Genomic DNA, 25,497 nt, shown 5'->3' on the forward strand with positions numbered 1-25,497 from the left:
CAGCCCGGTTCTGCCTGGGGAGGCCAGAGCCCAGGACAATAATGGACCTTCCAGCGCACCAGACCGCCAAGCCTGGGCTGGACGCAGGCCAGGGACGGACTGGCTCTCAGGGGTGGGCTCGGGGTCTTACCCCTGCGCAAGCAAGATTGATGATGAGAGCTCGGAGGAATTAGCTCGAGATGCTCATGCCCACAGGAAGCTGGGGCCCGAGGGCAGGGCCAGGCCCCCTTTGCCTGCCATAACCATAAGGCTCTATGTTGGCCATGATCCATGGGGCTCGGAGCAGCCTGAACAAGCCTGCTGGGCAGGGAACCGGCTCATCGCAGGCCACGGGGGAGTGGAGCCGCACGGGCAGGGAACTGGCTCAGGCACTCACGGCTGCCTTGGCTTTGGAGATGTCGTCGATCTGCAGGTGAAGATCCTCAATTTCCACCTCCATGGACTTGCGGGCCTTGACTGCCGCTGCGCAGGTGAATTCAGACTCCTCCAGCTGCAGAGAGAGCCCGACACGGGGACTGTCAGCACCGGGCACGGGTCACGGCATGGGCGACGCACGCAGCAGCCTGGGGGCAGCCCCGGGGGTTTCTGTTGGGAGGAGCAGGGAATGGCGGCCGCGGTAGCCTTGCTTGTCCAGGAGGCAGCAGCACTGGTGTCGCCAAGGAGCCACTTCAGGAGTGGCAGGCACGGCCAGCACATGCCGTGGGGAGCAGGGAAGAGGGGGGATGGCAGCCCAGAGCACAGGAACCCCCCACAAGGGCCAGTCCTGACCTCCCCCAGCTCTCCCTAGCTCAGATCAGTGAGTGACGAGGGCTGGGAACCCCCCTCGGGAGACACGGAGGACAAGGCCGGGCCAGGCACAGAGCACGCACGGTCCCGGCAGGCAGTGCACACCTGATTTCTGAGCTGAGCGATCTCCCTCTTACTGGGCGCGTTGTTTTTCAGGTGATCCAGCATGATCTGGGCATCCGCCAGCAGCGCCTTGGTTCTCTTCAGATCCTTGCGCAGACGCTTCTCCGTCTCAAAATCCCGCTGGCTCACCTGGGCATGGGGAGGCCATGCAGGGGCTTGAGGGCACGCCCGCCCTACACTTTCCATCCCAGAGCAGTCCCCCGCCCCCTCAGCAATGGGCACTGGCTCCCTCTAGAACCTGAGCACCACACCCGCGATGGGCAGAACCCCCAGCACCAGGGCTCAGCTCCTGCAGGGGACAGTGACCCCCGGGCACACCCGCGATGGGCAGAACCCCCAGTGCCAGGGCTCAGCTCCTGCAGGGGACAGTGACCCCCGGGCACACCCGTGATGGGCAGAACCCCCAGTGCCAGGGCTCAGCTCCTGCAGGGGACAGTGACCCCCGGGCACAGAGTGGACGCCGCACTCCCTCTGCTCCGCTCTAGCACGGCCCTTCGCCCTGCACCATCGGGCGCATGCTCCCTCCGCGGAGGCAGCTGCTCGCTGCGGCCAACCTCAGTCTCGGACCTCCTGGCCAAGGACCAGTCTGGTCCCCAGAGCCCGCTCCACCCCAGACAGCGGCAGGCCAGAGGAGTGCTCCTGGGGCAGGGGCAGCGGGGCCCGCTGTGGTTTAGGAACTAGCCAGCCAGGGGTGCCCACGCCCCACTCTGCCATGCTGGCTTCAACCCGGGCCAAACCTCCTCCTTCCAGCAGTGCCCCCGGGAGGAAAGACTTTCAGATCTACCTGGGTTCAGTCCTGGCCATTAACCCCTGGGAGACCCAGCTCCACGCTGCACCCCCCAGCCGGGGTCTCTTGCCCGGGCGGTACCTGGTCACTAGCCGCAGACAGCTTGCTCTCCAGCTCCCGTTTCTCTCTCAGCACCTTCTGCTTATCCTCGTACTCCTCCTCCAGCTGCACTTCCATCTGCTTCAGCTGCGCCCGGCACCCCAGACACAAGAGCAAGAGGGTTTCCATGAGGCACGCTCGGGCCAGTGTGGCTGGGAGAGCGGTGTGCTGGACGTGCGGGGCTGGGTTAGCAGGACGGGGGGCCGGGCAAGCAGGCTGGGGAGGGACAGGCAGGGCTGGGCGAGCAGTGCACGGGACGGGGGCAGGGCAGCGAGCACAGGAAGGACCCTAACCTGCACTAGCCAGTCACCTCCCGGCTGGGGGGCCACTCGACGACCCTGGGTCCCAGTCCCAGTTAGGCCCCCAACCCCGTCTCTTAGCTCCTGCAGACATGATCCATGAGGCAATTTGGTGATACTGACTGTCCCTGCGCAAGAGAGACCCTAGGACTGGCACAGTGGGGGCTACAAATCCAGATTGAGGGGCACCGGGGTTACCCCATCCCCAGCCTTCTGGGGAAGTGGGGAGATGCTGGCTCCAGACCGCCCCGGGTCCCTGTGCCATGATTTGAGAGGAGCAGTGCACTGCCTGACCCAGCTAATGCAGGCAGAGTGAGCAGACGGGGAGAGCGACTGGTTAAACTTGTCAGGCCAGGAGAGCGACTGGTTAAACTCATCAGGCCAGGGCCGAGCAAGCTGCCAGCTAAGATCTGCGTGGGGAGCCAGAGTAACACAACCCGCCAATCACATCACAGGGCCCTACTGCCAGGCCCACAGCACTGGGTCTTCGGGGCCTGGGGGGGGACACGATGCAGCAGGCCAGGGATATCATGGGGAGTGGAACAGGAGAGAGGGGATTCATCTCTAGAAAAGAGCCCACGCTTCTCTCCAAACTCAGCCCACCCCCACTCTCCTGAGACCCTACCCATACCCTGCAGGTGGCTGCTCCAGAAGCTGGTGCCCTGGCTGTGCCCTGTGCCATGGACAGCAGCTGGGCACTCAGCATCCTGCCCCACCCGCACCCCTCTAGCCCAGTGTCTCAGAGAGCAGCAAGCCCCCCGCCGAGCGGTTCGCACTGCGTCCCAGCTGACAACAGCATGGCCAGGATGAAGTGGCTCGCCCGGCCCCCAGCCTAGTATGGCAGGGAGATCACGACCAGACATGGCAGCTCCTCCGAGCAAGGAGCACTGCACCCCTGCCTTGCTGAGCCCTACGCCGCTTGGTGCAGCCCCTGACACTGCCTGGCAGTCGGTGCCCAGTGTTTTCTCATGGCAGCATTCAGCACCAGGTCACGAGCAGCCAGGGGCTGTGTGCGCCCCACACCCTGTGTGTCCCAAGGGGGCTGGCCCCCACTCCATCTGACAGAGAACACGGGCCAGCCCGGCAGGCACCAGGGCCGCTGTACCTGGGACAGGGGCCCTCTGCCAGGCACAGCAGGCCTGAGGTACGTGGGTGGCAGGCAGCAGGGAGGCAGCTGTCTCTCCACTGGCCAAACACCCTCGTGCCCCTGCCCAGCAGTGAGGGCAGAGCGACGCTCTGGCCCTACCTTCTTCTGGCACGACTGCCTGATCTCCTCCACCTCCTCGTCGCGGCTCTCCACCTCCTTGGAGTGGGTCTGCCGCAGGCGCTCCATCTCCATCTCCAGACGCAGCTTGGCCTGCGGGCGGAAAGCAGCCCTGGTCAGCCCGACGCCAGGGGCCTGGCCACGCCACTCCTGGCAGAGCGGCCCTCTGCTGATCACTTCCATCCCGCTGAGCCTGAATGCAGCCACGCAGAGCGAGTGTGGGCCAGAGCATGGCCACTAGCCCTCAGGGGCAGCACACGGATAGGGCCAGCCCAAGGCCTGTCGGACCTGTAACCCTCAGTCTCCACTGCCCTGCACACTAGACAGAAGCTGTCTGCCCCGGTAACATAGACGCCCCCTCGGCCAGCACGGCATAGAGCAATTGGCCTGCACCCAGGGAGAGGTCCTGTGTTACCCCGGCTAAGAGCTGCCAGGGAGCGCAGGGACAGGGGCACCCTTGTGTTGGGGAGCCGAAGTGACAAACACTCCCTGCCGATCGCCGGTGCTTGGCACCAGAGACGGGAGGCCCCCCCCGCTCCCTGCCGATCGCTGGTGCTCGGTGCCAGAGACAGGAGGCCCCCTGCTCCCTGCCCATTGCTAGGGCTCTGTGCTAGAGACGGGGGCCCCCCGCTCCCTGCCCATTGCCGGGGCTCAGCGCAAGAGACAGGGCCCCCCACTCCCTGCCCATTGCTAGGGCTCGGTGCTAGAGACAGGGGCCCCCCGCTCCCTGCCCATTGCCGGGGCTCAGCGCCAGAGACAGGGCCCCCCGCTCCCTGCCCATTGCTGGGGCTTTTCACAGCGATGACGCTCACAGTGCCACCAGTCCAATGCCCACGCTGCTGCTCTGCCAGCCAGCATCTCGGCGGTCCTTGCAGGCCACTGCTCCGTGATGGGAAGGCAGCGTTACTGTCTCTCCGAGCCCCCAGGGCAGGCCTGGCCCCACACACCAGCTGGTCGCCCCATGCTCTAGTCCCCTGGAGGGGGTTGCCGCAGCAGAGAGGGAGCGCCCCACCCACACTGAACGCAGGGTTACCTAGCAAGCCGGCCGGCCAGAGCCATGTGAGCCCTGGGCGGGAGGCAGCCAGCACGACAAACCCACATGAAACCGGCACACCCAGAAACCAGCCCAGGCTCAGCCTGCCAGCCTGGGACGCCTGCCGCCTGCTCGGGGTGGGAGCCGCACTCTGATCCCTGCATCGAGGCAGGATCGAATCCAGTCGATCACCCTGCACCCCCACACCCCCCGAGGTCTCAGCCAGGCGTCTCGCTCCAGGCCCTGCCCCCTCCGCACCTGCTCCAGCAGCTGGATGGTCCCGGCCTGCTCATCCAGCTCCTCCTCCTGGTCCTTGACCTTCGCCTCTAGGTCCCGCAGCTGCTTCTTCACCTTGGCCAGGGAGGCCTCATCCTTGGACTCCTGGGAGGAGACGTCTTGGAGCTCGGCCTCCAGGGCTTCCACCTTCTGGGTGAAGCTCATGATGTCGGAGTCTCTGTCCTGGAAGAGAGAGCAGGGAGCGCCTGCTGAGCCGGCCTCACCGAGCCGCCCGGCCGCAGCCCTGCCAGCGAGGGGCAGGGGAATGGGCTGGCCATTCTGCTCACCTGCAGCTGCTGCTTGAGGCCGAAGACCTCTGTGATGAGCATGTCCTTCTCCCGACTCAGCTTCTCCCGCAGCAGCTTCTCTCGCTGGGCTTCTTCGTGAGCCTGAGCGAGCTCGCTGTCAAACCTGAGACACCCACGGCCAGGCCGTCAGCTGTCCGCACGCCAGCTCAGCTCAGGCACCAAACCCACTCCGTGCCGGAGCGCCCTCCCCCTGCGCTCTGCCATAATGCTGCTGTCTGCCCAGTCACTGCCCGAGGCAGCATCCGGGCGGGACGAAGCCGAGACCGGCAGGGGCTGTAGCCCCTGTTGAGGTGGTGTACCTGGCTCCTGCCCAAAAGGGCATGCATCTTTCCCCACCCCCCAGCCGGGACCCCCCAGGAGATTCCCGGCCAGCACTGAAGCCCTGGGGAGCACCAGGACACAAGTAGCTAAGCACCTTCCTCCGGGAAAAAGGCCATGGTGCTAATGCAGCCAGGACAGAGCCAGGACAGCCTGAGGCTGCTCAGCGTGGGAGGCAGGTGCAGCGTCACTTCCCGCCCCAGCCCTCCTTCCTGCTCAGCTCTGTCCTGTCACTGCCTAGCCCGCCGGCAACGCAGATTCCTGGAGCTGTGCAAGGAGCTGGCCCCCGCCAGACAGCCAGGAGAGCCCTGGGGGACAGCGGATGCCCCGTGGAGCAGGACAGGAGCCTGGCTTGATGCTTGGGTCCAGGAAAGGAGGGAAATGCCTCTGCAGGGTGCGTGTGCTCTGGGAGTGATTCCCAGCTCGAGAAGATGACCCCGCGCTACCTCTGGGCGAGCAGCAGGAGGGGTTGCTGCTGAGCGCGCGCCTAGCGTCTCTGGCAGGCACATACTCGGGGCGGCAGCCCCGCCCCCCGACATGGCAACGCTCTCTCTAACTGCCCTCCCACTACGTCCAGGTGCTGATCCTGGCCACCCCAGGCAGCAGATCCCCAGTGGGGCAGGGGAGCCGAGGCAGTGGGCACATCGCTCCCTGGGCACAGCTCCTGCTCTGACTGGCTAGAGGAGGCACGGCGCTGGGAGAAGACAGAAGATTACTGGTTTCTCATTGCTGGGCCCCCATCTCTGCAGTACTGTTAGGGGAACTGTTTCAGAAGCGGCGCAGGGACTCAGGGTACGTCTACACTAGAGCTGCAGGTGATTCCCCGCTTGGGCAGACATACGCACGGTAGCTCTGATCCAGCGGTGTGGCCGCCCGGGGATGTGCCCGGGGTGGTGAGCCCACCTGGCCGCCTGGAGTGCACTCGTTCCATCGGAGCTAGCGTGGGTATGGCCGCTCAGACTGGGAAGCGCCCCCAGCTCCCCGGTAGACGTTCCCGCAGGAGCCCAAGGGTGAAAACGGACCTAGGCTCCTAAGTCCCTCAGGCCCTTCAGAAAAGGTCACTCCAAAGACACAAGGCGAGTCCATGGCTGAGCCAGGAACTGAACCCGGGGCTCTCTCGCCAGAGGCCACTGGGCTTCCTCACGCCCACCTGCTGGCTCTGCCTCCGAGGCTGGCCCGGCCGGGAGTGGGACTGGCCTGGCAGCATGGCACATTCAACCAGCCCCGGCAGTGTGCTCTCCAGCTGGGCCCAGGGTGGGAGTCCTCAGGAGAGGAAGTGTGATGAAGTGGGACTGTTCTTAATATTTCCTCTGAATAGTGTGAGGGTGCCTCAGTTTCCCCTAGGCAGTTCTTAAGTCTCTAGGGGGTGGGGTAAGGGTGTATAATCACTGCGGAGCCCTAGAGGGCAGGTGTGTGCAGGGGTCTGGACACAGAGAATGGCCGACACCCTGTTTCCTGACAACTGATGGCCTGGGCCCTTCCCCCTGCAAGGTGAGAGCTAAAGGGTTGGAGAATAAAAGAATCCGGTGACCTCCTGGCCTGGGAAAGGGACAAAGCCCAGAGGAGGAGGGGCTGGAGGGAGTTTTAGTTTGGGGCTGGCTGGGACATGGAGTGAAGTGCAGACGTGGTTGTCTGACTCACTGGCCCCAAAATGGACCCGGCTGAGGGGTCCTGTTCTCTGCACCTACAAGCTCTGTGTTAGACCACGTTCCTGTCGTCTAATAAACCTCTGTTTTGCTGGCTGGCTGAGAGTCCCGTCTGACTGCGGAGTCGTGGGGCAGGACCCTCTGGCTCCCCCAGGACCCCGCCTGGGGGGACTGGCTGGGGGAAGCGCATGGAGGGGCAGAGGATGCTGAATGCTCCGAGGTCAGACCCAGGAAGGGGGAAGCCAGGGGAGCTGTGTGTCCTGCAGACAGGCTGCTCACCGGAAGGCGACTGCCCCAGAGTCCTGCCTTGCTCCGTGGGGAGCAGTCCCGGAGCATTGCCCGGGGACACCGTGGCAGGGAGGAGTGCCCAGCACGCTCCTCACCTTCGCTGCTTCTTTTCCAGCTCGTGGCTGCGCCCCTGGTGCCCCTCCAGGTGCAGCTTGGTGTCCTGCAGCTCTGCCGTCAGGCGCTGACATTTCTTCTTCAGCTGGTGCAGGGCTCGCTGGCACTCCTCCTGGTCAGCCTGAAGATCCGCCAGCTGCGGGTGGGAGCAACAGGCACAGCTTAGGGCTCTGCCAGTGGGGGCCGGGCATCCCATCGCCTCCGCTCCACCTCCCAACTCAGCCACAGAGCCCTTGGGGTGAGCCCTTCCCGGGTTTGGGAGGGGAGCAGACAGCTGCACGGGGCTTCACGGAGCCAGCAGTGCGGGTGCAGAGAGGCTGAGTTCCGAGGACCCCGCGAAGGAGACGCTCTGCGGCATGCGGCCCGGGCACCCCCACTGCCAGCCTGCCAGGGCCCCGGGCCGCACAGCACGTGGAGACGACAGGCGCCCCTCGGCTCACACAGGGCAGGGCCTGCTGGGAACCGCCGGCTCAGCAAGACGCGCACCCTGCGTTAACAGTAAGGGCAGCACACGCTGCCACGTCGGCCACCGGGAGGCTAAATAACCGGGCGCCTGGCGTCAGTCCCCGGTGGGGGTCACCCGTGCCTATGTGTACGTATGTGTGGGGGGGTCACTGGCGCTGGGGGGGAGGAGACGGCACCGGTGCACACGGGACGGGGGGGGTCACCGGTACGCGTGCGGGGGGGGTCCCCCGACAGGGCCGGCCTCACTTACTCTTCTCTCCTGCTGCCTCTTGCTCTGCTGCTCCAGCTCCAGCTTGTCCTCAAACTCCTGCTGTACGCGCTTCTTGGTGAAATCCAGCTCGCGGACGGCTCGCTCGTACTTCAGCCGCCACTCGCCGCCTGCGGGAGGGAACCAGAGCCCCAGGCTGAGGATCTCTCCTGAGCAGACCCCAGACTGGGCTTGCGGAGTGCATGGAACAGGCCAGGGGAAGCGGGGGTCTCGCTGCTGCCATATGTGCTGAAGGCGGATGGTGAGAGCCCCCCACATGCCCCGGGAGCAGGGGGTGACCCCACTGATCAGTAACCACGATGCCCTGTATGTAGGTGGGGAAACAGAGGCATGGATCGGGCAAGTCACCTGCCCAGGGCACAGAGTGAGACGGGTGATGTGCCCCCGTGTGTGGAGATGGAGGAGGAGCAGAGGGCAGGGAGTGAGGGGGGTTTTGGGGGGCTGCCTGGGGCAGGCCAGCACCTGAGTCATCATCGTCGAGCTCCCCATTGAGCTCGGCCGCCCGGATGAGCCGCGCCTCCATCACCTCCATTTCCATGGAATCCATCTGCTTCTTCAGCACCTCGTACTTGGCCTGGGAGGGGGAAACAAGGCCCAGGTTGGTGCCAAGGGGCAGAATGGGGCACCCGGCCCCTGGGGGAACAAGGCCCAGGTTGGTGTCGAGGGGCAGAGCAGGAGTTTCTGCATAGGCACAGGGGGCATCACCGGACCTGGTGGGGGAGCTGGGCGTTTGTGGGTAGGACAGGGGGCATTGCCAGACCTGCGGGGGGGGGGGCGGGGAGCCCAGGGCTGGGGGAAGAGGTGGCTGGTGTGTAGGCATAGGGGGCATTGCCAGACCTGGTGGGGTGGGGGGGCGGGGAGCCCAGGGCTGGGGGAAGAGGTGGCTGGTGTGTAGGCATAGGGGGCATTGCCAGACCTGGTGGGGGGGGGGGGGCGGGGAGCCCAGGGCTGGGGGAAGAGGTGGCTGGTGTGTAGGCATAGGGGGCATTGCCAGACCTGGGGGCGGGGAGCCCAGGGCTGGGGGAAGAGGTGGCTGGTGTGTAGGCATAGGGGGCATTGCCAGACCTGGGGGGAGCAGGACCCATTGCCGGTGTGCGGCTGGGTGTCCTGCTCCAGGCTCCCACAGCCCCTGCGAAAGGAGGCTGCTCTCGGAGCAGAGCTCACAGGCAACGGTGGAGTGCGCCGGCAGCCAGCCCCCCTCACCTGCAGATCCTTCATCTCCTTCTCCGCCCGCAGCCGCTCGGCCGTCTCCGCATCCAGCAGCTGGGAGGCCGACTCCCCCGTGTGCCGCTCGTCCGTCAGCTCGGCCGTGAGCTCTGCCACCTGGGGATCCGCAGTGCGAGGCTGAGCGGGCGCCATGGCCGGGGCGGGGGGAAGGGGCAGTGCCCAGGGATCGCAGCAAGGCGGGGCCTGGCAATGGGGCCTCCACAGGGACCAGGAAAGGGACCCACCCCTCTCCCCTGTACCCGCCAGACCACACAGCAAGCCTGGGAAGGCAGCTGGCACCGTGCCCACATGCCCAGCCTGACATACCCTGCTCTCCAGCCGGTCGCTGCCTAGCCGCAGCTCGCTGCGCTCTTTCTCCACCTTCTCGAGCTTGCCCTTCAACTGCTGGATCTCCTCCTGGAACAAAGACGGCAATGAGGGGGGGCATCACCAGACCAGGGCTGGGGGAGCCCAGGGCTGGGGCAGCAGGGCCCCTCCAGGCAGCAGGAACTGAGCTGTTAGTAACTGATGCCAGTTTGGGGGTCTCAGCCCCACAGTGCTGCTGGCCCCCCACGCCAGCAGGGCTGGGAGGGGCATGCAGGGGGCTGGGGCTCTCTGTGCTGAGCACTCTGCATGGCCTTTCCCGCAGCCTAGTCTACGACAGGATGTCACTTTCAAACCCATCTCTGGAGTGCATCTTCCCCCCACCCCACGTCTCCCCGCTCTCCTCCACTGCCACCTCGCAGAATCCAGCATGCAGCCAAGGTGACAAGGCCGCAGCTGGGAAGGGCTCCGGGCTCAGCACCTAACGGGCCCATGGGAGGGTCCCAGGAGCTGATCCCGGCCCGGCCCGGCCCAGCCCAGCGGCCTGCAGATGGCAAAGGGGCACCCCCCACCTCCCCGTGCAGGAGGCTGATCTGAGGCAGAGGGAGCGGCACGGCTGGGCCCAGCAGCTCCGCCACGCTCCAGCCGCAGCCAGAGACAGGCGAGAAGGGCTCTCGGCTACCGGTGGACTGACCCCTTGATGCCAGTAACCCGAACGGGCTGCGGGAGGCTCAGGCCGCCCGGTCAGCATCACACACCCACGTAGACGTCGCCCATCCCTTCTGCCACTGAGGCCAGGGGCACCCCAGCGCAGGGGGCTCTGGCTCGGCCGGCAGCGCCGCCAGCCAGGCCCAGGGCTGGGGGCAGTCGGGGAGGGCAAGGAGGAGGCAGATGACAGCCTGGCACACTCTAGGTTGGCCTCCTGCCCTTCGACGGCTGCCAGGGGAGGTTTCCTTCCCAGGCACTGAGCCGCAGTTCTCCAGCAGAGGGGAAGGGCCAGGCTGCCAGCCGCCCCCACACAGTGCAGCTGCCTCTCGGCACAGAGCTTTAGCTCCATTCGCCACGCCTGGCAATCGGGCCCATGCGAACACAGCCTCTTGCAATGCTATCGACAAGCCGATCCAGAAATTAGCCAGGTATTTGCTCCTTCACTGGAATCAGGCTGGGTGAGAGATGCCCGGCACCCCGTCCTTGCACGCCTCCCCCTGAGTGTGCACGCGTACCATGGCTCCTCACATTGCCGTGCAGAGCCCAGGACAGAAGGTGACCCAGTCTGAGCCCTGTGTGACCCCCAGAGCAGGCGGGAACTCGCCCCAAAGTCCATTTGTGGAGGGGGTTCCCTGCATGCTTCCCAGCCCAGCAGCAGCACTGCCATGAGCCGGCTGGAAAACCCTCCTGAGGAGGGGGCAAGGCCAGTTTCCCATTTGCACTCCCCTTCAGACAGCCCGGAGCGACTCCCGTCCCCGGAGCGGCTGCGGCTGAGATCCTACGCACGTCTTTGCCCCGGATCTGCTCCTCTGTCAGCTGCACCTCGACGAGGGGCCGCACGGTGGTGAAGAGCTTCCACCAGGGCCAGTCCTTCACCCCCTTGTTCTTCTTGATGTTCTTCTGCACACAGCGGATAGCCAGCTCCTGGATCTGGGGAAAGCAGCCAGGGTCAGGGCAGCTCCACCCTGGACCAGAGCTGCCTTCCCTGCACTGAGTGACTCCACCCGGGGGAGCCCAGCACCTGGCTTTGCCAAGAGGCAATCCCATGTGGAGAACATGGAGACCTGGGCCAGTGGGGAGGCATTGCCTGCCAGGGGCCTGGTGGAGCAGAGCCCCCGTCTGCCTGCATAGCCGCTCCTATCACCCTCCCTAGAACAACTGCACCTGGTTTCTTTACTGCTGGATGAATCCAAGCTCCCACGCAGCCATCAGCGCTAATCCTGCCGACACCCGCACAAGCTCTGCTTTATGGACTCTTCAACAACACAAGTAAGAGCTGACACAGCTACTTATCTTAATGGAAGAGCCCCTGCCCCGCGAGCCGCTCACAGCCCCCTTGTGTGCAGGGAGTGCCAGCTTGCAGGCAGTGCCTATGTACCCATAACATTGGCTCCCTGGCTCCAGCAACAAGACGAGGCAGGCTGCAGCCTGGAGTGCACAGAAGCCAGCGGGAGATACCTCCCACTCCCCAGCCCCCACGCAGCCCTCCTGCCCAGCTCCTCAAGAGGGGGCGGCTGCCGGCACGCTGGGACCTCACCGGAAAGCCGGGGAGAGCAGGAGCGGCTCCGTCTCCTCCGTGCTGGGTGCCCTGCAGGACGCAGGCAGGCAGGACCCCCCCAGGGGAAGCCCAGCTCGGAGGGGGCGGCGCTCGAGGCAGAGCTGCCCATTTTAGGTGAAGTCATGCAGCTGCCGGGGTGGTATGTAAACGGGAAGGGGACCGGGGGCGGGCGCGGCAGGGGGGCTGCCCTGCTGAATACCTTTCTCTTCTTGAAGTGCTGGCGTGCCAGGAAGCCCCTGCACGCAGCCTGGAAGAGTGCAATGTTCTTGCTTGTTTGCTCGTCTCGCTGCTCCTCAAGCTTGGCCAGGGTCCCTGCCCGGAAAAACGCCTGCGGGGGAGGAGAGCAGGTGAGCAGACCCCCGGGGGGCAGACGGGGGCCTCGCCCCGGACACTGCAGAAAGCTCAATGCCCCCATCCTCACAGGCACCCGGCATCGCCCACTCTGCGAGCCAGCCTGGCCCACTCGTGCACAGAGCGGCCAGTGTGTGGGTGGGGGGCCGGAGCGCGGCCGCACCCTGCACTGTTGGTCAGAGGGGATCCGTGCAGCTGGCAGCACCAGGCAGAGCCGCCACGGTGACAGCCTGGCACGAAGCCAGAGGCTGCACTGGAGACAGGCAGCTCCCTCCGACCCCCCAGCATCTCTGCCTCTCCTTGCCTGGAGCTCCCCAAGCAACGGCAGCTCTGTGCAACGCTGCTCCCGCAGGCTTGCCTCCCCGAGACCAGACTGCTCTGAGCTGCCCCCACTGCCGGAGCCAAGCAGGGGGCCGGGAGACAGAGGTATAGGAGTGACCCCAAATAGTCTCACACCCACTTGGCTGGCCTCACGGACAGAACAGCTCCCATGCCAGCTTGCTGCCTTCAGGCAGCCTCTGCCACTGCCCTGGGCTACAGCATTGCCCGCCGTGCCGGGGCACAATGTGCAGCCAGACCACCCCAGCCCCTCTCCTGCTGGGGCCGCACCCTGGAGATGAGCTGTGACTAACGGACACAACCCTTACACAAGGTGGGTGCAAATGCCACAACTGGAGCCTGATTGGGACCTGTGTGCTTTGGACCAGACAGAAGGGGGGGACGGACGGCTAGGGAGCAGACTGACTGGGGGACGGACGGACAGACGGCTGGGGAGACGGACGGCTGGGGAGCAGATGGGGCGATAACCCGCCCCAGGGGCCGCGCAGAAGGCTGGTCTACCAGGCTGGGCCAGAGGCGGTGCAGTCGGCTCGCCTCTGCCCTCGCTCCAGCGCAGCGTCTCCCACCACCGCCTTACTCTGGGGGGCCCCGGCTCCGGCCCCAGACACCCCTAGGTAACAATAAGCCAGAGGAGTCACTGCAGAGTGAACGCATCTGTCCGACAGCAATGGCTGCGATGCCCCGTGTGCAGATCCAGGGTGGGGGGTCCCTGGTGCTGGGCTGGGAGAACATGACACGTTCACTTCCACCCCCATGCTCTCCGAGGCCCCGGCTGTCTTCTCACATGAGCCATGTGGCACAGAGCGGTCTGGCCTCTGCCAGGAGACGAGCTGGCCCTTCAGGGCTGCTGTGCCTGGCCAGCCCAGGGAGAGGTGCCAATCCCGGACGGAGGCCCCCCGCAGCGTGACGTGCCAGTCGCCCCTTGCAGTCAGTGCCATGGAGCAGGCCTCAATAGTAGGTGGTCCTGGCACTCGGCCCTCCAGCGTCCCCTGCTCCTGAGCAGGGGAGAGACACCGCGGCCGCTGGCTCAATGGCCCCATCCCTGGCAAGGCTGCCCCTGTGGTGCTACTGGCTGGTGGTAGTGGGGGCCTGGGTGGGCACTGGGGCCGGGCAGAGCTCGCCCAGTTTTTATTCCTTCAGCCCACTGGAATTCTGCGGGCGGGACGTGCAGACACAGCCCCTCCTGTCCCAGCATTCAGTGTGGGGAAGCCTAGCCTGGCCCGCAAACCCGACACCCGGAAAGAGCCTTTGTCTCCTGAAGCTGCCTGGCCTCCTGGCCCCCTTCCCACGCTGTACAGCTCAGCCTGCCTGACCCACTGCAGACAGGCCACGCTCCCATAGGGCTTCGTCTGCCCCAGGCTGGGCCCAGAGCAAAGGGGAAGGCAGGCAGAGCTTGTACCCAAGAATCCCCTGCTCCCCCCGCCTGCCGGGGTGGTCCGTGGTCAGGGCGGCACTGACCTTATGGGTCTGGGGAGCAGGGCCCAGGCCTCCGAGTACCAAGGACTCAGAGTAGCAGCTTGGGCAGGGCAGGGAGCGGGAAGCTATGCTGCAGGGGGGCTCGCAGTTGTTTGAGCTGCCGCTGTGAACACTGGGGCCTGAGATCTTGCATAACTTGGCTCTGGGGCCAGATGGCTGCTTCATGGCCCCCCCCATCCCAATGCTCAGCCACTCAGAGCTGGGGGCACCAGCGAGCAGCACCCCACGCCCCCAGGGCCAAGCAGAGATCCTCTGCTGCTCTCAATACACTGCAACCCAACTCATGCTCCCCTGGTGCCACTTCCAGAGTGTGTGGGGGGTGTGGACAAGCAGTGCCAAGCAGCCCTCCCCACAATCCCAGCCCTATGCTGGGAACCACCGATGGGACATGGGTGAGAGACACGGACGCCTCATGGCTGCAGCCTCTGTCCCCAGCAAGGTGCACAACGGCCCCGTTGCCACATGAGGTTCTGGGAAGCAGCCTGGGCTGAGTGGCCAGGAGGAGGTGCGCAGTGGGGCAGTGAGCTGGCCTGCCCAGGCGAGGCTCTGCAGAGGGAGCAGTGCGCCCACGGGGACTCGGCCCAGTCAGCTGGGAATGTGCTGTCAGCCTGGCCCTGCTCTGCTGCGATCCCCCAGCACGCACCATGGCCAGGGACCCCAGCAAGCATGGTGTGGGCACCAAGAGGTGCCCCATACAGCGCGTTTGTGACTGGCTTCACCTCCCCGAGGGGCAGCACTGGGGTGCCGAGCCTGCCAGCCCGCTAGGGCGAGGGGCTGCGCAGAGCTTGGGACGGGCCCCCGAGCGGCTGGCTGGGAACAGCAGGAACGCTGGGAGGCTTACCCGGCTCAGGCCCATGTGGTAACTGCTCTTCTCGAGGTCCAGCGATTCCAGGAGTTCCTCCACAGCCTGCAGGAAAAAGGCGGGGGGGGACTCAGCTGCAGGGAGGTGTGGCAGGAATGCACGGCTGTACTCACAGACACGACAAACACTTCCCAGCTGAGCTGGAGTTCCGCACTGCTAGCGAGCCCCGCTGAGAGCAAAGGGGCACCGAACCCAGTGGGCAGCAGAGTGCTGACATGCCCCTATCCCCCGCAGCAGGGCACGTGCCCTCTGCACTCAGGGGACTCCCTCTTGCACTCCCAGCCACACAAACTGTCTCCAGGGAGAGCTGCTTGCTCCCCATCGCTCCCCAGGCAGGCACGTGCTGCCAGCTCCGAGGTGCAGCGAGCGCGTCCCCGCCCCAGGTCCCACATGCCCGTCTAGGGGAAGGAAGAGGAGGTCACGGCTAGCCAAGGGAGCCTTTGTCTCCTGGAGCTGCCTGGCCTCCCGGCTCCCTTCCCACACTGCACTCAGTGCATAGCTCAGCTTCTCCGCTGCCCACGCAGCCAGTGCCCAGCTGCCAGCCAGCCTGGCCATGGGACACACTAGATGGTAGGCAAGGGCTGGAGAGGGGCCACCTGCCTGTCCCACTGGGATGTGCCGGTCCCCCCTTCCGTGACCTGCCTACACAGTCCTGGCAGGCCGCCAGGTGTGTTCAACACTCTTCCAGTGCTTAGTGGTGAACCAGAAAACACGGCCCTCACTGGGGTCCAGACCAGGTGCTTCATGCGGCTTCGTCCTGCATTCCCATCACAGGCTAGAGCCTTCACACGGCCGGGCGTTAGCAATGCCGCCAGCTAGACCCCACTGCGAGCACAGAAGGTCTTTGCCAGCTGCAGGGCTAGGCTCAGGCCAACGGGAGCCCTCAGCAAAACCCAGCACGTGGGATCAGTCCTCTCCGCTGCAGAGCTCGACCAGCACAAATGCCCAGTGCGGAAGAGCCAGCTCCCCACTCTGTGAAACGCACTGTGCTCCCAGCCACAGCAAAGCCCCTGCCTGGTCTCTCAGCAGCGGGAACCTCTGGAATCTGCCACCCACCCCTATAAGCCCCCAGGCCACACCACTCGCTGCATGACCTGTCCCTCTCCAGCCTCGACTGCAGCACTGTACACAGACTCTCCCACTGACAACGCCTTGTGGGGCTCCGGCACTTCCCACGTCCCCATCCAGCACCTAGCACAGGGGCCGTGGGAGTGGGGCTTTGGGGAGCCACGACACGACACCTGCCGGGAACAGAGGAGCAGGGGCACGCGCCAGGCGCAGACAGTCTTCAAAAGAGGAGGGTCAGCTGCAGCAGGCTCCCTTTCTCAGCTGAAGGGAAGGGGCCAGTATCCAGAGCCTTGGCTACACTAGGCTCCGCGGGCACTCCTCTCACCATTCTCTAGCACGGCCTCTTCCAGGGGCAGCGTGGCCTGGGCCGAGAGCACTGGCCTGGCACTCAGGAGAGCTGAGCTCTATGCCCAGCTCTGCCTTTGGGCAAGTCACTGCCAATCTCAGTCTCCATTCCCCGTCCCGAGCTCTTCAGGGCAGGCACTACCAGTGTACGTGCAGCCCCTGGCACCATGATCTGGGCACCGCCATCACGCGACATACAGGGGCAGCTCTCGTGGCCTGCCCGGCTCCAACACGCACCCGTTTCTCGTCCGTGACGATGTAATTCCGCCCGTGTTTCTTGGTCAGGTGAGGGGCCAGAACGTCAAAGCGCCGCCGGAACTCCGAGAAGACCATGTGATCCGGGTAACCTGGGGTAGAGCACAGGAGAGCGGGCATGTGTCTTGGCCTCTGGCGCGGGAGGGCAGAGACTCAGGAGCCTGCAGGAAGGAGCTGGGTGGCGGTGGTGTGCACAGGGCTGCTTTCAGGCCAGCACCAGGTGCAGCTGCCTCACCCAGCACCAGGCCAGGAGGGTGAACAGCCCCACCTGGAGCCCCTGAAGGTGGAGCAGAAGGGGGTAGGGGAAGCAGTTCCCATGCCCCGCTGCCACAAAGCACGGTGGGGACCCAGCTGGGCTATAAAGCCCCGGGGAAGAGCCTGCCTGCCTACCTATTGCGTGGCCTCGCCCTCCAGAGGCTCTGGGATTGCCCCCCCCCCCCAGGCCTCGGAGTGCAGGGACTGTCTGGCAGCATCGTGCGCAGGACGCTGGAGACGCAGAGACCTCCCTGACACTTGCATCCACCCATGCCCAGTGCGCAGGGCCAGCCACCCAGGACATCCACACACTGCCTCTCCAAGCTGCACCTCTCACCCAGCCCTCTGCTGCAGTCAAGCTCCCGCCAGCCAAGGCCCAGCCACACGGCTGCAGCGGGTGCTGGGAGCACTCTGCCGCACCCCCAGTGCCAGGGAAGAGCCCAGCCTGGAGGGCGCCAGGCATAGGCAGCAGGCGTGATGTGGCCCAAAGGGCTCGTTCCCTGCGGAAGGGAGGGGAACGGAGAGCGAAACCACACACAGCCACTGAAGTGCAGCCACCTCTGGAGGGGGACCCAGCAGCTGTTTCAGACAGAGCCGCTCAGGCAATTCCTTGCCATTGCGGAGGGTGAGGGGCCCCATTGCAGTCCTGGGGCGAGAGGGCAGGTGAGCACCTGGAGACGCAGCGTCTCCATCAGCTCGTGCAAATCCCGCAAGGCGAGGCAGGGCCGGCCCTGGGGTGGGAGGCCCCTGTCTCCTGAGTCACGGACAGAGCCCAGCCTAGCGGCAGAGCTGCGGGAGGGCTGGCTTGGCACCCAGGGCGTTACCCCTGTGGAGAGCACTGGCACCTCGGACAGCATGCCGGTGAAGGCGTCCACGCCCAAGCTCTCGGCAGGGGCAGTGCACCATCCAACCATGCTACCCCCCAACAGCTGCCAGAAACAGAGCCTGGCTGTTTCTCAAAGGTGCTTTTACGTGGCCCTTGCTTGGCAACGTTGGCCTGGCTTTCTGCCAGCTCCGGAGAGAAGCCAGCCGAACGCCTGACTTGGGGACAGGGCTGAGGCGAGCATGTGTAACTGAATCAAGTGACTGGGGATCTTATGAACAGACCCTGCTGTGGACTGTACCTGGACTGCAATTACATTTATATGCAAAGATAGCAGAGTTGATGCTTCACTTCTTAGTTCATCATCGGTGCTATGGATGGGGGCTGAGCCTATCCCAGCCCAGGCGGCCGTGGGCAATCGATCCCGGGCTGTGCGAGCCACATTGATTTTGGTTCAGAGCAGTGATCTGGTTTTGAAATAATAAACACCGGCTCCAGGGCAGGATGTCCATACTGATAAATGGAGGGCATCTCATTCTCTCCCCTGCCGAGCAGGGAGCAGCCCACCTGCAGTCAGCACTGACCAGCTGTGTCCCGTTTCTCAATCAGGGAAAGGGGCTGAGAGCCCTGGAGAGTGAAGGCCTCTCCCCACAGAGCAGGAACAGCCGGGGGAGCAGCACTGGCTCACACGCTCTCCTCTGCTGACCACTCAATCCCGCCTAGAGGGCCCAGCACCGGGACCTCGGAGCGCCTCCCACACGGCCCAGAGCTCTCTCGAGCTCTCCCGCAGGGTTGTTTGGTTTGGGAGGCAGAAGCAGGCACTGGTCTGTATCCCAAGCTCTCCGGGAGCGAGGCTCAGCCCCCCAGGCCTGTCTGCGGCACAGGGCCGGTGGGCTGTTCTCCCGGAAGGTTGCTCTCGTGGGAGGTCACAGCCGCCCGGCTGACGAGGGTGTGACGACGCGGGACTGTTCTTAATGTTTCCTCTGAATAGTGTGGGGGTGCCTCAGTTTCCCCTAGGCAGTTCTTAAGTCTCTAGGTGGTGGGGTAAGGGTGTGTGATCGTTGCAGAGCCCTCGAGGGCAGGTGTGTGCAGGGGTCTGGACACAGAGAATGGCCGACACCCTGTTTCCTGGCAACGGATGGCCTGGGCCCTTCCCCCCTGCAAGGTGAGAGCTAAAGGGTTGGAGAACAAAGGAATCCGGTGACCTCCTGGTCTGGGGAAAGGGACAAAGCCCAGAGGAGGAGGGGCTGGAGAGAGTTTTCGTTTGGGGCTGGCTGGGACATGGAGTGAAGGGCAGATGTGGTTGTCTGGCTCACTGCCCCCCAAAATGGACCCAGCTGAGGGGTCCCGTTCTCTGCACCTACAAGCTCTGTTAGACCATGTTCCTGTCGTCTAATAAACCTCTGTTTTACTGGCTGGCTGAGAGTCAGGTCTGACTGCAAAGCTGGGGGGCAGGACCCTCTGGCTTCCCCAAGACCCCGCCTGGGCGGACTGGCTGTGGGAAGCGCACGGAGGGGCAGAGGATGCTGAATGCTCTGAGGCCAGACCCAGGAAGGTGGAAGCCATGTGAGCTGTGTGTCCTGCAGACAGGCTGCTCACAGAAAGGAGACTTCCCCAGAGTCCTGCCTGGCTTCGTAGGGAGCAGTTCCAGAGCATCACCCGGGGACTCCGTGACAGAGGGCCAGCTCAGAGCCCAGAACCGGGAGCATGATCTGCTTCTCCAGAGATAAGAAGGGAGCTTGTTCTCCAGGAGCCAGCTCAGTTCTTAGCGCCTTTGCCGAGGCTGCCCCCTGGCATTAGCTGGCCCCCTGCTGTGATGTGAGCTGGGCCCCACCTCTCTCCATTGGGTGCCTGGCTTACAAGCAGGGTGAGTGTCACTTGCCTCCTTCCTGTGGGGAGGAAGGGAATGCCCCAGTATTTACCCTGGAATCCAGTTAAGGGATTTGCCTCCTCTTCATCGTCCACAGCTCAGAAAATTCCCATCTGGCTTCCCTGGTCCCTGAGGGCAGCGCCCGCCCTGGCAGAGCTGCACTGAATGCAGCAATGGGCAGTGCCACATGCCAGTACCCATTACCTGCAGTGATGAAGGACCAGTCCCTGGGCCCCTCTCTGCACCCCACAGGCACAGGGTCCCTCTCGTTTCTCTGGCCCTCCCATGCATACCGCTGTGAAGTCCAGCAGGCTTGTTTGGATCTGGATGATGGGGCTGCCTGCACAGCAAGGAGCTGCACCCCTTTGCTCTGGAAGAACAGCCCTGGACCCGCGGGGAACAGCTCAGCCAGCCCACCACCCCAGAAGAGGGCACAAACCTTGCCGGTACATGCGCAGTGCGTCGAGGAGCCGGGAGCCCCTGATCTGGGCCCTCAGCAGGGGCACGTCGAGCTGCATGAGCCCCGCCTCACAGTGCTCCCCGTGCAGGTCCAGCTCACTGCTGCTGATCCGCCGGGCCGCCAGCCCCTTGGGGTCCCCGCTCCAGCCCTCCGCTTTGGGCAGGAGGCAGTGCACGAAGTGGACCTTCGACTTCTTGATGGTGTCAATCAGAGCATCCTGGGGCAGGGAGAGGATGGCTCAGCCTGGGCGTGCCAGGGGGCTTGGGCACGGCCTTCACCCAAGGTGGCAGAAACTGGGGTGAGTGACCTTGGGGCAAAAGGGCCAGAAGGAGAAACTGCCTCTAGGATCAGCCATGATTCTGCAGCTTTGTCTGGGGAAGGCAGAGCCCCTGCAGCTGGTGCCGTTGGGCTGGGGGGGGTCACTGTAACCCCACCGGTGGCGTTACCCAGCAGCCAGGAGCTTGGCCTGGGCCGTGGGAGGCTGCCCCAGCACAGAGAGCTTCACCCAGGTCAGATCTGCCCCCCTCCCACGTCTCCGCACTGGGGCTGCGCACGCAGCACCAACGGCAGATGCTGGTTCCAGCCTGGCACTGGGGGTAGTGGCCGCTCCCGCAGGGACCCCGGTACCTGCTGCCACGGTTACTGGGGCACGGAAGAGAGGCTCTCCCAGCGAATGTAGATAGACCAGATGGCAGAGGGGAACACCACCCCTCCAGGGCTCTCGGGCACAGCTGTGCAGTGAGGGCAGGGGGACCAGGGGAGCCCTGCCAGCAGGAGAAGTGGGGAGATGGGCACCCGCTGCCTGGCTATTTGGGCAGGTAACTTCAGCATTGCCTCCTGCAGCCAGGCCCATGAGCAATGCCTGGGACCCGCGCAAAGCACAAGGGACAGTGTGACCTGCAGTGCCAATATAAAGCAGCAGGGCAGCTGAGAGACGACATGGGCCAGTGCTTAGAGCAAACGGCTGGGCGCGGGGATTCCCGCGGGCTCCTAGCTCCATCCCTGGCTGTTGCCCACCTGTGGGAGACCGGGGCCCTGGCCCCTGGGAGCAGGGAGGGGTCATTGGAGCGGGCTCTGCCATGCTCAGGCTGCAGCTCACCCACTCACCACTTGCAGCTTGATCTGAATGCACAGCGACTTCTTCTTCACCGCTGCCACCCCCGTGGTGAAGGTCTTACGCATGCTGGTAGCCCTGCGCAGGGCCAGCTGAGACCCGCCTTCCAAGCCGGCGATGGACCCCGACAGCACCATGGCCGTACCTGCCCGGCCCATAAACAGGCTGCTGATGATTTTCCTGCCAGCAGAGAGAGAAGGTGACCAGCCGCCCCACGCCCTTCCCTGCCACGGCCCAGGGAAATGATAGAAATCCAGCTACAGCAGGCTGAGGGTGGCCATTACCGGGCACCGCACAGGACTCAGTGCCAGGATCTCGCCTGCTCTGGGGAGTGCAGGAATGTGCGTCTCAATGCACGACCTCCTGCTTGTCTCTGGGTCGGCTGAGAGAGCATATGTTAGAACCCATAGTCCCGTCCCCCCGCTGAGCGGAGGGCCGGGGACGCACGGGAGCAGAACTGCGCGACTGGAGTCCCACCAAGCACTCGGGGGGCAGGCAGCAGCAACCCCAGCGGGAGAGGCACAAAGCCAGCAGACACACCTGCACGGGCGCACGGAAGGGAGGCTGACGAAGCCCAGCAGGGCAGCTCCGGGAGATTGAAACATGGCGACTGCCACTTTCGTGCGGAAAGTGCCTGCATGCAGTCTGCCTCAGGCACTGGCAGAAGGGTTAGGAGAGCACCTCCTAACCCAGCGCTGGCGATGCCGAGAAATCCCTCCGCAGTCCAGACGCCAGACAGGGCTGGAAGCAGAGGCTTTGGCCCCAGCAGCACTGCGCACCCCTCCCAGGGGAGAGACGGCCCAGGCATGCTAACTCTTCCCCTAACCGTCCCTGGCACGATCAGATCACTGCTCTCGCTGCTGGCTCAACTCCACAGACCCCGAGGCGAGCAGCGCGGCGCTGGGCCATGGATGCCTGGCGGGGATGGGAACACACGGGTCACCAGCCCGGAGGCGGAGATGCGGAATTCACAGGTTTGCAGCAAAACCAAGACTCAACTTTCCAGAGAGCCTCCTGGGGCCCTTTAAACTAGCATTGTAGAGACCAGCGTGGCCCAGGACCACAGCCCACGTCTGTCACACCACACAGTCTGTGGCGAGAGGCCATGAACACGCAGCCTACAGCCCACTGCCTGCAGCGTGACCCAGCCAGGGGGGCAGAATGGTGGAATGGGGCCTGAGAGGTCACCCAGCCACTGCAACCGTGTTGCTCAAAAGAAAGAGGCTGCTTCTCCCCTTAAGAGCACAGTGACTACCCAGCTGCCCCCTGCTCAGCAGCTGCTCCTGGGGGACTGGAAATAACAATTTTGCCTTTTGATGAGCGTGATCCACCCCGGCAGAGGAGCCACGCCAGCCTCCCCACCCTGGGGGACGTGTCTTGTGCCTGCCCACCCCAGGCCCTGAGCCCAGCAAGAGCCTCTTACTGCACAGCCGCTGCTTACTTCTGAGAGTCCTGCAGGATAGCTGCAGCATGCTGAGAGGCTGGGTTCTGCCGGACATAATGCAGCCAGCCTGTGACGTCGTACTCCACCCAGTTGGTGCCGTAGCTGTGACCCAGGAAGAAGTGGTGGGGCTTGTCGCTGCGCAGTATCGGGCTGTGACCTGTAGGGACAGAAACCCCATCAATGAACCGGTCCCCCGCAGGCCAGGCACCAAGAGGGAATCCCTGCCCTGGGCCACCGAGGTACAAGAGCAGTGCTCCCTCGGATCTGTCCCACCTGTGCACGGAATGAATGTTGCGTGACACATCACCTACATATCGGTGCACATAACAAAATTCTTGTGGTGGGGGTGGGGCCAAGGGGTTCGGCGTGTGGGAGGGGGCTCAGGGCTGGAGCAGAGGGTTGGATGCAGGGGGTGAGGGCTCTGGGGTGGAGCCGGGGGTGAGGGGTTTGAGGTGCAGGGGGGTGCTCCAGGGCTATGGCGAGGAAAGAGGACTCCCCCCTGCACTCCCTCCCTGCAGCAGCACTTGGGCTTGGGGGGGAGAGGCTCCTCTCCTGGCCGTGGGATCTCTGGGGCTTGGGCTGCAGGAAAGGCACCCCTCTCCCGGCCCCACAGGTCTGGGCCAGGGGAGGCCTACTCCGGCCGCACCTAGATCCAGGCCGCCCCAGCAGGTCCAGGCCACAGACTGAGTCGGGGCCAGGGGAGGGGCGCCATGGCCGCAGCAGGTTGGGGGCTGGGCTAGGTGGGGGCTAGGGGAATAGCACCCCTCCCCCGGCAGGTCCCCAGGTGGGTTCCCTGAGTGCCTGCATGGCCACACAGCTTACAGGGAACTTAGCACAAGAGCCCTGGCAAAGCTCACACACAAGGAAACCGAGGCTACGTCGACACCACATAGAACTGCGCCAGTGAGTCCCAGAGCCCAGGTCAACTGATTTGGGCTCATGCTGAGGGGCACAGACGTGTCTGCTTGGGCTCTGGGCGCCTCCCCGGGTCTCCAGCCCAAGCCCGTACACCCAGTCGGCTATTGCTGGCCCTGCAGCACGAGCCTGGGGTGAACAGCACAGAACTCCCCACTGGGCAGAGCTGCCAGAGCTGGAGAGCAGCCCTACGCACAGGACAGGAGCCTCTCCTCCCTCATCTCCTGCCCAGATGCCCCACCTGCCCCTGGAGGGGTGCATGGCCCCACCCCGAGCCTGTGGGGCTCCTGGCACACACAGGCCACACGCATTGTATGGTTCCTGTACAAAGGAAACAACTGGACTGGAAGCCTCACTCGGGGAGAGCCAGGAGCGGGGGGCGGGGGAAGAGTGCAGATGGCCTGGCTAGGCCTGCAGAGGGGAGGGCTGGCCTCCCCCCATACCTTTCTTATCTCCCTCCTGGGGCCCGTAGTAGGCGAAGAGCCGTTCCAGCAGCGTGTCCTCATTCCCTGCAGGCTGCAAAGCCTCCTCCTCCAGCAGCCACAGGAGCCCACGGGCCTCATCCGTGCGGGCCAAGGAGCGCACCTGCAGAGACGGTCCCAACCGCACACATCACCCGAACTGTGTCTGCTCCCCACCTGCTGGACACGTGGGGACTGGCAGCATCGCTGGGCCAAGAGCCCCCCGGAGAGGGAGAGAGGTGCCGAGGGTGGCTATGTACCTGTCCTAGCCCTACGGGAGTCTGGGACACATTCCCCGGGACCAGTCAGAGCGAGCGGCAACGCCTCGCTCTGAGTAACACTGAATAGATTCTTTGCAGAGAAAGAATCAATACTTAATACCCGAGCCAGTAAAACACACGTCAGCCAGGAGCGTTCGCACTCAGCCACCGACGTACTCCACATCCAGAGACAGGCAAAACCATCGAGCAGAGCTCAGAGAGACGCACCCACCACATCTCAGGCCCACGCTCTCCCATTCTGACGCTGGCTGCTCCCCTGGCTTCTCGCCAGGTAGCAGGGCGAGGGACCGAGGCCCTCCCTGCCTCCATCAATCCGAGCCGTCTCCTGCTCCATGGGTCAGTCTCATCTCAGTGACCCTGCACGCATGGGCCTGGGCACGAGGTGAAGCCATTCAGGTTACTCCAGCAAGGCAATTCCTGCCCTGCAGGAAGGGGGCACTCGGGTCCCGTGGGCTTAGTGTTACTCAATGGCATGCACCCCACGGGAGGCTCACTGCCCTGTGCCTGCATTCATTTCACTCCTTTAACACTTTATGTCATTTTCTATCGAGCCTGTGGCAAGATCTCTGTGCAGGGAGAGTCGTTTCCCTGAGTGCCCTCTGGGCTGGTGGGCAGGGCTGCTAATGCAGCCGACTGCCCTGCCGCCCCCTGCACCGCAAGCCAGGCTACACAGTAAGGTTCCCCTGTCACTGCCACCCTGAGGATCAGCCTGGATGCCTTCGTTCCCCTTGGCAAGCCTGTCGCTCCCATCCTGCCAACATGCCCCAGGCACACTGCTCCTTCCCACGGATGCCAAGCCCTGGTCCTGCCCATTGAAGCCCTGCTGGGCCTTTTCTCCAGGGGAAGCTCTTAGAGCCGGAAATGACACTGGGCCTCCCTAAGCTCCCTGATGCTCCAATGGGCCACAGGACCCTTTGCTTTCCAGCCTGTGCTGTTCAAGTGCTGCTCAGCCCTGAGCCCAAGACAGCTGCCTTTCAGTGCTGGGGGCAGTGACCCTACACAGTCAGGAGAGCAGGCCCCCATGTGCCTCCCGCACCCAGCAACCAGCCCCTGGCAACGGTGCCGGTTTCCTAGGGAGCTTCCAGAGCCCCGCAGGCTACAGGTTCTCTGCGCCCCTGCCCAAGGCAGAGGGAGATGTGCTTTGCGGCACTCAGCCGCACTCTCCGGCACTGCCTGGGTGTTCAGGGCAGGGCCGCCCCCTGCCGTAATCACCGCTAGTGGGGAGGAGAAGGGCCCTGGCAGCGTTGGTCTGATTCTGAAAGTTCAATAAACCACAGCAATGGATCGGTGCTTAACGCAGCCTCTTCG

General features: G+C 64.5%; 1 protein-coding gene across 6 annotated transcripts in view; it reads right to left on the bottom strand.

Moving 5' to 3' along the window:
• The window catches only part of MYO18A (myosin XVIIIA), a 163,131-nt gene that overhangs the window by 21,938 nt on the left and 115,696 nt on the right, over positions 1–25,497 (bottom strand). For all 6 annotated transcript variants that reach the window (XM_073315969.1, XM_073315968.1, XM_073315971.1 and 3 more), the window contains 19 exons: positions 23,891–24,032; positions 22,530–22,689; positions 21,082–21,268; positions 19,954–20,191; positions 16,549–16,658; positions 14,878–14,943; positions 12,070–12,198; positions 11,099–11,242; positions 9,608–9,697; positions 9,278–9,397; positions 8,537–8,648; positions 8,057–8,184; positions 7,323–7,477; positions 4,955–5,078; positions 4,650–4,850; positions 3,341–3,451; positions 1,778–1,882; positions 892–1,038; positions 377–490 (listed from right to left, as the gene is read on the bottom strand). In XM_073315969.1, the coding sequence (XP_073172070.1) occupies positions 377–490; positions 892–1,038; positions 1,778–1,882; positions 3,341–3,451; positions 4,650–4,850; positions 4,955–5,078; positions 7,323–7,477; positions 8,057–8,184; positions 8,537–8,648; positions 9,278–9,397; positions 9,608–9,697; positions 11,099–11,242; positions 12,070–12,198; positions 14,878–14,943; positions 16,549–16,658; positions 19,954–20,191; positions 21,082–21,268; positions 22,530–22,689; positions 23,891–24,032 (2,583 nt within the window). The remainder of the gene's footprint in view (positions 1–376; positions 491–891; positions 1,039–1,777; positions 1,883–3,340; positions 3,452–4,649; positions 4,851–4,954; positions 5,079–7,322; positions 7,478–8,056; positions 8,185–8,536; positions 8,649–9,277; positions 9,398–9,607; positions 9,698–11,098; positions 11,243–12,069; positions 12,199–14,877; positions 14,944–16,548; positions 16,659–19,953; positions 20,192–21,081; positions 21,269–22,529; positions 22,690–23,890; positions 24,033–25,497) is intronic.

The sequence above is a fragment of the Lepidochelys kempii genome, chromosome 17, assembly GCF_965140265.1.
Source record: "Lepidochelys kempii isolate rLepKem1 chromosome 17, rLepKem1.hap2, whole genome shotgun sequence".
Taxonomy (NCBI): domain Eukaryota; kingdom Metazoa; phylum Chordata; order Testudines; family Cheloniidae; genus Lepidochelys; species Lepidochelys kempii.